At 41.8% G+C, this 15,594-nt stretch overlaps 1 protein-coding gene across 14 annotated transcripts in view; it reads right to left on the minus strand.

Annotated features, from left to right (window-relative positions):
• Positions 1-244: 244 nt before the first annotated feature.
• The window catches only part of DLGAP1 (DLG associated protein 1), a 979,377-nt gene continuing 964,027 nt past the window's right edge, over positions 245-15,594 (minus strand). For all 14 annotated transcript variants that reach the window (XM_032293472.1, XM_032293474.1, XM_032293470.1 and 11 more), the window contains 3 exons: positions 11,821-11,912; positions 7,007-7,159; positions 245-3,614 (listed from right to left, as the gene is read on the minus strand). In XM_032293472.1, the coding sequence (XP_032149363.1) occupies positions 3,405-3,614; positions 7,007-7,159; positions 11,821-11,912 (455 nt within the window). In that variant the 3' untranslated portion in view covers positions 245-3,404. The remainder of the gene's footprint in view (positions 3,615-7,006; positions 7,160-11,820; positions 11,913-15,594) is intronic.

Raw genomic sequence — 15,594 nt, forward strand, 5'->3', positions numbered from 1 at the left:
ATCAGCTTCTGACGTGAAACTTCATGAGTGGGATTATCAGAGTAAACTTTTTAGTTCTTCGGTATTGAAACCTCTTTAAACAGGATGTAAGTTGTCCCTTCCTCATCAGCAATGAATAGCACGCATGTCATACAGTGAAAGTTAGAATGATATGCTTTTTAACTGCATAAGTATTCCCCTCAAAAGACAATGAGTTATATTTGGGAAGAAGTGGGACTCTGTAGTAAAAACACACAGACCTGAAAGCAGTGCATTAATTATTTTATTAATTTCTTCTTTTTACATTATGGGAAACATTCATCTATTTACAATATTTTTTGTTTGTTCACACACAATCTAGGTAAATAAGCCTATGAAATTCCAATTCATAAAGCCATAAAAATGTTCCCCACCCCTCCATCTGAAGGCTTTCAAATGAATCTTTTTTTTTTCCAAACCAAAATAATTTTTAAAAATTACATTTGGGAATTCAGATATGCTAGTGATTTACATTCCAGTTATTTAAAATATGCATCTAGACATGTTTTAAAAAAGAAATGGTAAATTCACAAGGATAAGGCTTAAATTAAAGTGGTAATGCACAGTAAAACATTAAGGAAACATCTATAAATAACAGAAATATATTACAAATAAATTAGTTCTATTTACCATTTCAAATATTAAAAATCTTTAATCCATTTCTTCATCTCTCTTTACAAAAAGGTTATGTGAATTGTATGGAAACATCTGCAAAAAATATAATAAATACTTAATTTCTTTGAACGTTTTTTGATGTGGGAGACAAACTTCTTTTGTAATCCCCCCCTCCCCAAGAAAATGCCCAACACCTTTATACCAAAGTTAAACAAAATAAGTAATTTTTCAGGGTACATACATTTTCCATTATGAACTAAAAAACATTTCTACAAATTACATCAAAAAGAACAATGTAACAAAGGTTATGCTCATGAATGTCAGTTTCAGGGGTCAAGCAGCATTGTGTGGGGTCATGTTCTAACATCAATAATTAGCTTTTTATAAAGTGTTTGTACAATTTAAATTGTCTTTTCAAGGAAGGCAAAGGTCATGATGCCCTGTAGGCCTTGAGCTAAAAGATTTAAAATTCTTACCAAAAATAGCTTATGAATATACAAATACCTTTCACTTAGACAAGATAAATAGACCTTCTCTTGTCTCTCTTTAAAATATCCTGGGCTAAACCAGTTTCCAAAGAAAATATTGTAGGATGATCTTGAATCGTATTAGAAATCTATTTTTTAATCCAAATCTTAACTCTACCTCAGGGCACAGAGCTGTAATTGTGAGCATGGGTCTTGGGATGAATGCTGCTTCTTTCATGTTGATCTGTGAGTTCCAAGTCATTCTCAGTATTGAATGTGACCATAGGCTACCCAAGTGGCAGTTGGCCCTACTTGATGCAAGCTTTGTGTGACTTTTCATTGCTGCTACAAGGTAAAGTAAAGGTGTATTCTTTTTAAACTAGCAAATACTTGAAGCTCAAAATCTCTGTATCCTCCAATTTCACAAAGCACTCAAAGTGCTTTGTTCACCCTAGTTAAAAGTTGATTGGTTGATTTTAAAATAAGTGAGTAGCCCTTTTCTGGTAAACCACAGCAGTAAACATTTGTGCCCTGTTTATAAAGGTAGCTCAAAGCATCGATGGCTCTGAGAGGTAGCGAATTCTCTAGTGGTTTTAGAATATATCCGTGAAAATATTAGTTGCCAGAACCCATCACCTCTCTTAATTTCATAATTAAAATTAAATTAGCACCTGGCTATGAGAGTGTATTCCTTTAAACAGCTTCTCTGGTGCACGCATATTTGATGTAGGTTTCTAAAAGTCTTTCATTTTTAATTTCTAATGCTTTAGGATGTGAGCTGGACATAAAATGCCAGTGATACTTAAGATTGCCACATCCTAAGTGTTTGAACTTCAACGAGTAAGGGCATTTAAAGACAACTTCAGCTAGACACTGATGCATACTGCCCATCAACATGTCTAAAATCTAAATCAACACTCTCTGCCAAAAGCCTTGATTTCTTTCAGTGTTTATGAATCATGACTTCTCCCACCTCTTCGTGGCTGTTGACTCTTGAAGGTCAAATTTCTTCTCTCACTACCTGGAACCTCAAGATGACAGTGGCAGCTCTTTTGATTGAGGCAGCATGTCTATTGGGGTAAAAATTTACTTTAGCCATTTGACATAGGACAGAATCCTATGCTAGGTACTACTGGACTCTGCAGTGGTGAGAGGAGGCGAAAGGAGAAAGTAGATTTGAAATATGAACTACTTGGTTAAAACAGACGGATGTGTAGCATTCAAAGGGATGGTAGGAAAACCCAAACTCTTCTCTGAAAACAGCTTTGCTGCCATTTCCAGCGCTTTATAAGCAGATACGTACTTTTATATGTGGAATCAGGTAGGCCCACCTGGATGGACGCTAACAAATTAATAGAACCGACACTTTCCCTTTAAAAACAGCCGCCAAGACAACAATATAAATATACACAGTACAATAAGAGTTGAGAAAACATTTCAGGTCTAGATTTTCTTAATAATAGGACAAAAAAAAAAAATCCCTTATGTTGTATCCTAAACCATCAGTGCCTCCTTTGCCTTGCTTCATGTTATTGCCTTTCAGAATAGATTAATTTCCCTGAAAGATCGAATTTACAATCTTCTGCTGATTGAAACATTTGAAGCTGTGATTGATGAAGTAACAGTGAGGCAGTTTGTGCAGCTGTGAGTGTGCAGGTGACCCCAGCACCTGCCAATTTCGCTTCTCCCATCCTTGCTACACATCCAGGTCCCCCACCCCCAGGCCAGGCTTGGTCCTTTCTCTCTGTGTCCCTCATGGATTCCAGTGAGATGGTGTGATTTCTGAGGTTGGAAATAAAGTGCTCCATCTGCTTTTTAAAAAGAATAACCATTTATGGGAAATAAAGGGAATCGGAGGCCTAGTTTCTTTCATGTGGAAGACAGTAAGTCCTAAAGGATCAACCTGTGATACTGGATTTCTGAAATACCCTATGGTTTTATATTGCTGAACAGACTAGCTCGAGAGAACTGAGGATGGCGGGTGACCTAAAGGCGTCACTTCTACACAGGTGGGTTTGGCTTTGCCCAGAAAATAAAGGGTTGGATCTCAGTATGAGGCAGGGTGACGGCATCAGGACAGGGGGCGAAGCTCGGTGAAGAAGAAGATGGGCAAACGGGTCCGGGAAGTGGGGGGTTTCGGGGGGACTGGGGAGCGGCTCCTGCGAGATGGACAACTACACCACGACAGTGGAAGTCACTGAGCTCGGAAACAGACGGGCTCGGAGGGGAAGAGGGAGCCGGCAGAGGGGTGGCGGGGGGAGGAGGGGACAGATACTTGGCGGCGGCGGCCGGGCTGCAGGGCGCTCAGAGCCGGGTCTGCGCCTCGGGGATGTAGATCTCGATGCTCTCGGCGCTCTCGGTGGCCGAGTTCTGGCGGACCGACGCGGCGCGCTTGGCGGCCATCAGGCGCTTGCGGGCCTCCTGACGCTGCGAGCTCTCCAGCGAGCGCTCCCGGATCAGCGGCGCGGGGCCCTTCGCCGGCTTCTTTGGCACTGGAGGAGGGGCCCTTCTCTCCTGATCAAAGCAGAAGGTTCAGGACATTACACAGCTTCTCAGGACAAGCTTGGGAAAAACTGGGATAGGTCAGTAGTTAGAACACACATTTTTTACCTAGGGGTGGTTAGTTCTGATCTGCACACTGCATATCTATTTTTTTTCTTCATTATTCTGGCTTGCGTAGTCAAAAGATGCAGAAAAAAAAAAAAAAATTCCCAGTAAGCTTAAGGCCCAGGGTAGGCTGGGTTGCAGAACTAGATCTCTCCAAGAGAAGGAAGTGGGTATTTTAAAGGCCCCTTGCAGAAAGCCTGCGGCACCCAGCACATTGAGTGTGGTTCTCTCTGGAGACTCCAGACTCCTCCTGGTGCCAGAGATGGGCCAGGAAGCAGCGACTGCAGCAGCATCTTAGAACTCTGCTTCCGCTCTAAGGACGCAAGTCACCGGGTGCAAGCCTGGTTCAGAGCTTAAAAACATCTCTGCCCTCTCCCCGGCCCACCCACCCCCGCTTCCCACCAAACCTAACTAACCAAAGGAGGAAGAAGAGGTATTAGATTGTGTTCTTCAGCTTTGCTGGTGCTACACCAGGTTAGACCCTTTTGCACACCACACAGGAACACACAAGCAATATACAACATATAAGGTCACAGGAGAGGGAGGCCATTGATATTTCCTACACTAGAGAGGAGAGTCAGTTCCAAGGTGACTCTGACTAGGAGCCTCGGGATGACTGTGGTAGCCCAGGAAGCAATTCCAATCACAGGGGCAGAAACTGTGCCATGAAAAGTTAACACAGGATGAAAGAGGTCACTCCTCTTATCATCAGTCGCTATGAAACGGGCGACTATTTTCAATGCCACTGCAAAAACAAAAGACAGTCACCTCTTTGGCATTAAAAAAAAAAATGCAGCAGGAAAGAATGACATCTAGACCAGAAAGGATTTTTAGGGAAAGAAGGCTGAAGTTGTAGACTGTGAAAGGGTGCACATAAATCTGACGTTTTCATTTTAAATAAAATACCCTCCATTCTCATAAAACGAAGTGAGAACATTATCTTAAAATACAGATTCAGTGATTCTCGAACGGGCACTCTGTGTCTTAACACCAATGCTCAGCACAGCAATTCCTCCCTGCTTGCCAGGGCAAGTGCCTGGTTCAACTTTTCACCCTGGAGTTGCCCCACCGGCTGCCTCAGGTGGAGTCTGTGTGGCTTAAAAGAGAAAAAAGGAGAGCCTGGAGTGCAAACTATACTCTACCAACTCTGATTGTGATCGTTCATTTTTCCCCTCAGGTTCATGGGGTGAGGAAAAGCTCTGATCATAGACAAAGTCCATTAAAAAACTTAAAAATGAAGCTAACTAATGATTTACTATGTAAATATCAATTCTTTGCATCACTTCTTTTGGACATTTTAAATCTTCATTGTAGAATAACTCAGTGGATGTTTTTAGACATTTGCATACTGGATATTTTTTAGTCATTTTCCTTTCCTTATACATTTTGGTTTTTTAAACAATGATTATGATTATGATTATTACTGAGACAAGGTCTTGCTCTGTTACCCAGGCTGGAGTGCAGTGGTGCAATCACAGCTCACTGCAGAATCAAACTCTCCAAGTTCAGCAATCCTCCCACCTCAGCCTCCCAAGTAACTGGCACTACAAGTGTGCACCACCATGCCCAGCTAATTTTTGTAGAGACTGAGTTTCACCATGTTGCCCAGGTTGGTCTTAAACTCCTGGAATCAAATGATTCACCCGCCTCGGCCTCCCAAAGTGCTGGGATTACAGGCATGAGCCACTTCGCCCGGCCAACAATGATTATTATTATTTATTTTTATTTTTTGAGACGAAGTCTCACTCTGTCACCCAGGCTGGAGTGCAGTGGCATGATCTCGGCTCACTGCAACCTCTGACTCCCAGGTTCAAGTGATTCTCCTGCCTCAGTCTCTCTAGTAGCTGGGACTACAGACGCATGCCACCACGCCCAGCTAATTTTTTTTTTTTCTTTGTATTTTTAGTAAAGATGGGGTTTCACTGTGTTAGCCAGGATGGTCTCAATCTCCTGACCTCGAGGCCCACCTCGGCCTCCCATAGTGCTGGGATTACAGGCGTAAGCCACTGCGCCTGGCCGATTGTTAATTTTTTTTTTTTTTAAATCAATGAATGAGAAAGTAGGTGGATCAGCTCTGGAAAGTAAATTACCAGTGTGTGTACATTTGTAGTGTTTTCTGAAAATAACACTGATTTAAAGCTTATCTAGCATATAGTTTTAAACACAGATTAAAGAAAACTAGATTGGGTGCAAATATTTGGCTTCCCAAGTGAGAGGCCACAAGTACATCAACAACACTTTCCAACTTAACACTACGACCCCATTTTGATGGTGAGAGAAGTGGAAATGGAGGACAGTGATGAGACCATCACCCTCCTGTCACAGATGGTCCCTTGGGACTGGATTTTTCCTGGGAGCCCATTGACTTCAAGAACCCTGAAAACATGGTATGTGGCAGCAGAATGGATTAGATTGCTGTTAGCTCTCTGATAGGTGAGGGGACCTGAAAAGAATAGGGTCACCAGCATTTCATGGGAACAGCCATTCCTAATTTTGAGAGGTTGACTTTCTTGGAACTATTTGACCCGAGGCCATAGGAAAGCAAAGGGTTAAAAAAGTCATGTTTGACAGGCCAGCCTGGGGAGCTGGACATTGGATACCTGTGTGAGCCTGGTGGAACACCATAATCAAATGTGAAAATTACAGTTAATTAATTAAAGTAAAAGAATTTAAGTCTTTATTTCTAAACTGTTGCATGCGGACCCCAGTCAGCAATATTCCCCAAGGCAAATCAACCAAAAGCAAAACTCTTTTGAAAAAAAAAAAAAAAAAAAACCCCAACATTTATGTAATTACTGTGAAACTTTATGGTAGATATTTTTAGGCTTGAACAACAGTAATGTCTTTATTACTATATTTATGAAATGATTATCAAAGTCAGTTATTTTTCAGGGCATCCTATTTTTCTTGAAAACACATCCTAGGGGTGTAAGGAAGTTGAACTCTTGCTCTATGGATTCATGCACTGAAGATGTCATTTATTTTAGTTTAAAAAGCAAAATGGAGGCAGTTCCTTCCAGTGACTAAAATGATTTAACTTAAAGTTTAATTAACAAAAAACGCCACATTCCCATTTTCCAATTCACAAAGACAGGTTTTTCTTTAAAAATATGCCTGAAACATATTACAGATAATATCCCAAATGATTACTATGTAAACATTGTCATTACAATGAAATTAATATGATATCAGCTCCATTTCACATTGTAAACAGCAGGACTGAATGCAGAAGCCTATTTAGACTGTCCAGTGTTTGTGCAGGTTTTTAAATGAACCATACAAAATCTACATTGTTCTACCTTCTTGTCAAGAGGATCCATCTGTTTCCAATTATTGGCCTTTAACTGATGAAGTTCATCAAATTTCATACTAATATTTTCTATGGACAACTGCAGCATGTCCCAAAACCCTGCCAAATCCTGGGAGGTGGGTCTTGGATGAGCATTAGGATTCTGCACAAGAGAAAGAAAAACATTCATGCTTTAGAGGCAATTCTTGACAAGCACAGGGCGAAAGAGGCATTTTCAAATATTTTAAACAACATAAGGAGGATGAGTTCCTTTTGGTTTTCAGACAGGAGTTAAGGGAGGTTACAAATGGTAATTTTATACACTCATCTGTTGGAGTCAGTGATTCTCAAATGTCAAGGTTGTAAAACTCTTCTGCTGTGATACCACATCTATCAATTCAATATGGTATGGGGGAAGGGTCTAAATACACGAAAAATCCCAGAATGCACGATCTACTACAGGATGCATTTTAAAACACCATATTTAAATGAAAATACCATCTCTGAAAAAAATATGGAGTATGTTATTATTAGAGTTGGTATTCGACTACATGCCATACTATTTATCCAGAAAACAGATAAGGAATCGAAAATAAGATTAGTTTAAATATTCATGTTAAGTAGAACACTAGGGTAAACAAATGATTAGTAATAAAATATTGGATTTTCAAAGCACTATGTGTTTAATAATTAAGATGTTTACTAATATAGAAAGTAATTTTACCATAGGAAGTAATTTTATCATATGACTGCTTTGACAAAATCATTTGGAAATTTATTCATTTTAAATTGACTATAACGTAATACAGCAAACGTGAGAACACATTATCTCTACATACATATATCTATATGTCTGAAATGGCCCATTTGCTAAGTAATAATTAGTAAACATTCTTTAGTGTTTCAGCATTGACTTTCTTTGCCCCATCCACATATCCCTGATAACAGAATGCATGAACCTGAATTTATAAGCTCTAAACCAGAAAAAACCCAGCTAGGTGTCTGAAAATGTCATAGCCTTTGTTCATCACTACCTGCAGCAGTAGCTAAAGGCATTGACGGTTAGATGGGTGGCAGCCTCCATATGTCAAGAGATCCTAGCTGGTATCTGGTTTGGTGACCTCTTGGTATTTCAGGCAATTGGATAGACTGTGAAACTACATGTCCTATAATACCATGAGGCCAATATATAGTTTAAAACTAACCCCTAATAAAAATGATGTCAAAATTTTGGAAAGTGCAAGGTTGGTGACCATCAAAATCATAAAGACGTTTTAAGTCCTTTTAAGCACCAGTATTATTGGCCTAGCTCAAAATAAAAATAAAGTCTGGGCGCAGTGGCTTCCGCCTGTAATCCCAGCACTTTGAGAGGCTAAGGTGGGTGGATCACCTGAGGTCAGGAGTTTGAGACCAGCCTGGCCAACATGGTGAAACCCCGTCTCTACTAAAAATACAAAAATAAGCTGGGCATGGTGGCCCACACCTGTAATCCCAGCTGCTTGGAAGGCTGAGGCAGGAGAATCGCTTGACCCTGCGAGGCAGAGGTTGCGGTGAGCCAAGATCGCGCCATTGCACTCCAGCCTGGGCGACAAGAGCAATACTCCATCTCAAAAATAAATAAATAAATAGATGTATTTATAAATTTATAGTTCCCAAAGTTCCCAATAGTTCTAATGTTCATTAGAAGAAATAAATTTTAAGGTTTGTGTTTGATTCAGTATTAAAATCTATTCTAACAATGTCTGAATTAATGAAAGTGTTTCTCTGTAGTATTCTGATTTGGTAAACGAAAAAAAAAAGTGTTTCTCAGTATTTAGATTTCCAGAATAGAGAGATACGAGCTTTGACAAAGTGGTTCTCAAATATAGTTTGATGATCTCACAATATATTTGGCCTTATTTTATTGGTAACTAAAACTAAAATAGACATATTTTGAAATTCAATGAAGTCTTGAGGTCACTGGGCCTATTGGTTAAATTGTTTCAGTACCTCAGTGTATGAAATGATAGGGCAGTGGAATCAGAAAATGTAGGTACACTGTAGTGTTTTCTTTTCTTTTTTCCTTTCTTTTTCTAAAACACAAAAAATCAGCCTGGTGGGGGGGCAGGCGCCTGTAATCCCAGCTACTCGGGAGGCTGAGACAGGAGAATCACTTGAATCTGGGAGGTGGTGATTGCAGTGAGCTGGGATCACGAGCACGGCCTGCCAGCCTGGGCAACAAGAGTGAAACTCCGTCTCAAAAAAAAAAAAAAAAAATCTGCAAAATTTTCAAAACTGTTTTTTTTTTTTTTTTTTTTTTTTTTTTGAGAGAGAGTTTCAGTCTTGTTGCCCAGGCTGGAGTGCAATGGCGCTATCTTGGCTCACTGTAACCTCCGCCTCCCAGGTTCAAGTGATTCTCCTGCCTCAGCCTCCTGTATAGGTGGGATTATAGGCGGCCACCCACCATGCCCAGCTAAATTTTTGTATTTTTAGTAGAGGTGGGATTTTACCAAGATGGCCAGGCTGGTCTCAAACTCCTGACCTCAAGTGATCTGCCCGCCTCAGCTTCCCAAAGTGCTGGGATTGCAGGTGTGAGCCACTGCATCTGGCCAAAACTTTTATCTACAATTTCATCTTTAAAATTTGTACAGTGTTTGCATTCTTCTTCACAACGTGCTCATCATATATGTCTTTTAACAAGGTGTTTGTCCCTGTATCATGTACACGTTGACTTCCTCATGTACCTACTCCTCGTGTACATATTTGAGCAATATGGCTTTACATAAGCTTTCTTATATTTAGAGCACAGATAATCATGTTAATTAAGATCTGTTACACATTAGCAAGTTTGCAAATTAGTAGTTCTGTACCTGGCCCATAGCTGAAGCTTGATAGAGTATTTTTGTTGGATTGGGCCGGGCACAGTGGCTCACGCCTGTAATCTCAGCACTTTGGGAGGCTGAGGCGGGCGGATCATGAGGTCAGGAGATTGAGACCATCCTGGCCAACATGGTGAAATCTTGTCTCTACTAAAAATACAAAAAATTAGCTGGGCATGGTGGCATGTGCCTGTAATCCCAGCTACTTGGGAGGCTGAGGCAGGAGAATCACCTGAACCAGGGAGTCAGAGGTTGCAATGAGCAGAGATTGCGCCACTGCACTCCAGTCTGGTGACAGAGCAAGATTCTGTCTCAAAAAAGAATTAAAAAATAAAAAATAAAGAATATTTGTTGGATTGAATTTTTTTTTTTTTTGAGATGAAGTTTCACTCTTGTGGCCCAGGCTGGAGTGTAGTGGTGCAATCTTGGCTCACTGCAGCCTCTGCCTCCCGGGTTTAAGTGATTCTCCTGCCTCAGCCTCCTGAGTAGCTGGTATTACAGGCGCCTACCACCATGTCCACCTAATTTTTTGTGTTTTTAGTAGAGATGGGGTTTCATCATGTTGGCCAGGCTGATCTTGAACTCCTGACCTCTGGTGATCCACCCGACTCGGCCTCCCAAAGTGCTGGGATTACAGGTGTGAGCCATAGCGCCTGGTCTGAATTAACTTATGAATAAATTTACTAATACAAATGATCTCACATACCACAATAAATTTCTGGAAAACTGGAAGAAGGGTGAGTTTATTTTTTCTGAGAGAGGGGAAAATTAATTTTAAATGTGTGTGTATTGGGCAGGGTTCAGGAATAGCCCTAAAGAGAGATTACAAAAAGAAAAGAGGAAAGGAGACTACCAGCTTTTCCATTCTTTATATTTTCTCTTGATCCCTGTCTACAAAAATTTCTTTCAGTCTATATTTCTCCTTGTTAACAAGAAGTGGTTAAAACTCCAAAGTCATGCCTGTCAATTGTTGGGATAAAAGAAAAACGAAAAACCTCTAAGGTCATATTTTAAGTCATTTAGATTGCAAATAATTGTTTTCACTTGCCACAGTGTAAACAAGTTGCTTTTCATTTCCTTTGTTTTAGATCTAGCTTGACCAAAAATTAAGCAATAAAAGCTATACTTGTAGATTTTTTTTTTTTTTTTTTTTTTGAGACAGAGTCTTACTCAGTCTCCCAGGCTAGAGTGCAATGGCGTGATCTCGGCTCACTGCAACCTCCGCATCCCAGGTTCAAGCAATTCTCTTGCCTCAGCGTCCCGAGTAGCTGGGATTAAAGGCACCCAGCACCACGCTCGGCTAGTTTTTGTATTTTTAGTAGAGATGGGGTTTCACCATATAGGCCAGGGTGGTCTCAAACTCCTGACCTCAGGTGATCCGCCTGCTTTGGCCTCCCAAAGTGCTGGGATTACAGGCGTGAGCCACTGCGCCCAGCCTGTTTTGCTTTGTTTTTGCATGTCCAAGAAGGATGAATTCTTCACTTGTCTCAAGGAGATCAAATCTATATTTTGTGATGCCCTTGACTTCTGGCTCTTGAATTAAAACAGAGAACTCAGATTAGGATATGGTCATTGACTGCCATTTTAGAAAGAAAATCACTATCCATAATGATTTTTTTGAGCAATATTATTTTTGAAATATAAGGCTCCTTCATATTTTGGTAAGAACAATAAAATCAGAGATGCCATAGGAAAGCCAGGAAAATGGAAAATTTTCCGTTACAAAAAAAGCAGGAAATAGTTTTAACTTGATTGAATTTTTTCTTCTAAGATTATTTAAGTGAAAAATAAATATTTTAAGACAAACAGAAAATAAGATTCATCCGAAAATTCTCTGTTCCAAGTGAGAGACTCCAGTGGACGTTGACTTGGTTCAAAATCAGTTTTACTTTAGTTGGGCTAGTCCTGGTGACATGTTCTTCTCATGGCGCTAGCAGGGAAATTGTAGAAGGAGAGTGTTACCTACCAGGTTTTCTTCACACAGTTCTCTGAACTGGTAGAATTTCTGGGCCATGAGAAGTTGGGCACTGCCCACTGCAGTTCGGATTTTTCCTAGAACTGAAAAGAGCAAATATACAAGAAGTTTACACATCATGCTTCATTGTCGAGATTTAGTCTGGTAAAGCAAAGAGGAAGTTATGCTGTAATAATTAGGGAAAATGGCACACACACACACTGAACACTCACGCCCACCCAGACAGCCCAATCAGTGCCATGACCCTGTGATCTATGTCATGGAGGCTCCTGGGTTAAAGTAATAAAATCAGCTTGGAAAAACACATGCCCATCTTGCATATTTCTTGGGAGTAATGGAGTTTTCCAGCACAGATTGGATGTTACCAAGAGAAGAGGCAAACAGTTGTTTTTTTTTGTTCTTGTTGTTTTTTTAAAACTTCCTTTACCGCAAAGGGTGAATTTCAAGGGTTTACCAGTATAGTTCTGGATTGATGGAGTCAGCAGTCATGGTCAGCTGGCTTGTTTTTCTAATACAAACCCAAACACAAGGAAAGCAATACTAAATTGGAAGGGGAATCTCTTGGCACTCACCATATCCCATCCATATCCTTCCTTATTTTTCCGGAGCTCAGTCACTGGCACTGTCAGGAAAGAGCTGTGGCCGACTGAAATATTTTCTAGGCAGTGAACATGTTCAGCCTGTTGCCTAGAAAACGCCAGGGCCATCCTAGCTTTTACACTCTGCAGCCCAATCTTCTTGTTAATATAGGGTGAATTTCCTGGGCACTGTGCTGAAATCTCTGTCTCTGCAAGCAAGCTACTTCTTGTCTCCCAAGCAGTCCAAGGCACCTTTCAGTTGTGGGCGTGCTCAGACGAGTGGAGCCCCTCTCTGCTGAGCGGTGCCCAGTGTCCCTGGGCTCGCCTGCACCCTTGGGGACTGGGCGCAGCCTCCCTGCTACCCACCAGGCTGTTCTCAACGTGCCCTCACGGTCAGGAAGAAAGGGATCAAAAACTAGAGCAGGAGAACTTCTCAGAAGAGCACTTGCCTCGCTGGAAATCTTCAAGGGGAAGATAGAGCACAGGATTAAGCAATCCGGTTGTTCTGAATTTACAGAACCAGAGACCCGAGTGGAATGAAGTCTCCCTTTCTCAACCTCATTCCGCACAAGGTCTGAGCGACAAAACCGAAGAATAAGAAACTCCATTCTGGCCCAGGGTTTTCTAGCAATTTGCTCCATTATTTGTTTAAAACTGCTAGGCTAGATAACAGTTTCTTTCTTTCTTTTTTTTTAGACAGTTTTGCTCGTTGCCCAGGCTAGAGTGCAGTGGCGCGATCCTGGCTCACCACAACCTCTGCCTCCCAGGTTCACGCAATTCTCCCGCTTAAGCCTCCCGAGTAGTTGTGACAGGCACAAGCCACCACCCCTGGCTAATTTTGTGGGGTTTCTCCATGTTGGTCAGGCTGGTCTCAAACTCCCAGACTCAAGTGATCTGCCCGCCTTGGCCTCACAAAGTACTGGGATTACAGGCGTGAGCTACCTGTGCTTGGCCTGGTAATGGTTTCTGATACACATTCTACCTACACGTTACTCAAATTTTTTCAGCATTCCCATACATCACCCAGTGCATTTATACTTCCTCCAATATGTCACCAGCCATACCAAACAGCTCACAGGCAGATATTATTTGCCTTCCTCGTGTTCTCAAGGGGTGTCCCTTGACAGCTATCTGGTAGCAATTTTTTAGGCCTAAGTTTGTAACTATTTTTCTGTTCTGCCTTTAAAATCTCTCAGGATGGTTATCCTTTTCCTCTTTAATAAATCAGTTGTGCAAGAACACCTCTCCTTTTCTTATCCCCAGAAAGGACAGCTTATGGAGACACGAGGCCTGAGTGGGCCAGGGCCCTCACCAGCTACTGCCTGGACAAGTCACTTTCTCTACTTTCTCCCATTTGTAAAGTGGGGCTAATGGTACCTATTTGGAGGGTTGTTGTGAAGGTTAAAAGCGTTAGTGTATTTGAATTGCTTAGGGCTGTGTTAGATTTATAGTAAGGACTTAATAATTATTGGTTATTATCTAGGATCAGAAACCTCTACCTCGTCTACTGGTGTGCCCACTGTGAGAGCCATACTTGCCCTGGCTAGGACAGAGGAGGATAAAACAAAGTCTGGATTATTTAAGAGGGCTGGACATCTTGGTCTACTGGGACAGGTATGCTCTCTGGATGACCTGTTCCAGCTCCAAGAAGGTATATGGAGCAGATACTTCCTAGGTGAGGATGTGGTTGTAGGTAAGCACTGAGGTTTATGGGAACCTCTGAATTATCTTGCCGAAGGGTAGGACTGCGAGATTGGCAAATCTCAGAATGGATCCTGGGAGGTTAGGACCAGGGTACCTAGCTCTTCACTTTGCTGGCTGGGTTCCATAGCTCTTGAGAGCTATCACAGAAACTCCAGCTATTCTGATTTACCTAAAAACTTTGAGCTGATGGTTCTCAATTACGTCTGATGTCCTGAGCTATATAATAGACTGCCATGGCTGGGTGCGGTGGCTCATGCTTGTAATCCCAGCACTTTGGGAGGCCAAGGCGGGTGGATCACGAGGTCAGGAGTTCAAGACTAGCCTGGCCAAGATGGTGAAACCTCCTTTCTACTAAAAATACAGAAAAATTAGCCGGGTGTGTTGGCAGATGCCTGTAATGCCAGCTACTCGGGAGGCTGAGGCAGAGAATTGTTTGAACCAGGGAGGCAGAGGTTGCAGTGAGCCTAGATCACGCCACTGCACTCCAGTCTGGGCAACAGAGTCAGACTCACTCTCAAGGAAAAAAAAATAGACTGCCATAATAAAAGTAGCTCAGTAAGACAGTGATTCTCAAAAGAGGAGATGACAGCACTGTTCTAAGCCATTATTCAGGCAACACGCAACCACATATGCTGGGCTAACTCAGATGTCTTCTCGAAAGTAAAACAAGGGACATCTTTCTTCATTCAGCATGGCCTGGCAAGAGCCCTGGCAAAATATCTGGGGCGGAGCTGTGGCCCTTCTGTTTCCCGAGCTTTTACCATCATGTTCCTTGCATGGAAATTCCCTACTGGCTCCAGGATACTTGCAACTCCTGTGTCCAGGAGATGACCTTTCCTAGGCCCAGGGTGTGGAGATGACCACTTGGGCCTAGAATGAGATCATGAGACAGGGAGGCTTGGGAGCAGAAGATGACAACTCATATTTCCTTGTCCTCCATACTTTCTTTTCCAGAGAACTAAAAACTCACTTTGATTTTAAGAAATAAGCTCTAATGGAGATGTTTTGTTTTCTTCCATTAGACACTCACTTGGTGTATGAGATAAGTTCTTTCTTCCAAAAGTAAATTTCACATTTGTTGCACATGCCTTGAGGAAGTTGAAATTAATCAACAATAAATGGCAAACACCAGTAGAAGTAAGAAGTAGAAATAAAAAGGCTGAAAGTTGGTAAAGAAATGAAATGAAGAAGAAAGAAGCATCTTGATGTTGTTTTGAAACTACTCTGGGGGCCGGGCGAGGTGGCTCAAGCCTGTAATCCCAGCACTTTGGGAGGCCGAGGAGGGTGGATCACGAGGTCAAGAGATCGAGACCATCCTGGTCAACATGGTGAAACCCCGTCTCTGCTAAAAATACAAAACATTAGCTGGGCATGGTGGCACGTGCCTGTAATCCCAGCTACTCAGGAGGCTGAGGCAGGAGAATTGCCTGAACCCAGGAGGCGGAGGTTGCGGTGAGCCGAGATCGCTCTTGTTACCCAGGCT

Source organism: Sapajus apella, unplaced genomic scaffold (genome assembly GCF_009761245.1).
Source record: "Sapajus apella isolate SASKATOON/1434 unplaced genomic scaffold, GSC_monkey_1.0 scaffold29, whole genome shotgun sequence".
Taxonomy (NCBI): Eukaryota; Metazoa; Chordata; class Mammalia; order Primates; family Cebidae; genus Sapajus; species Sapajus apella.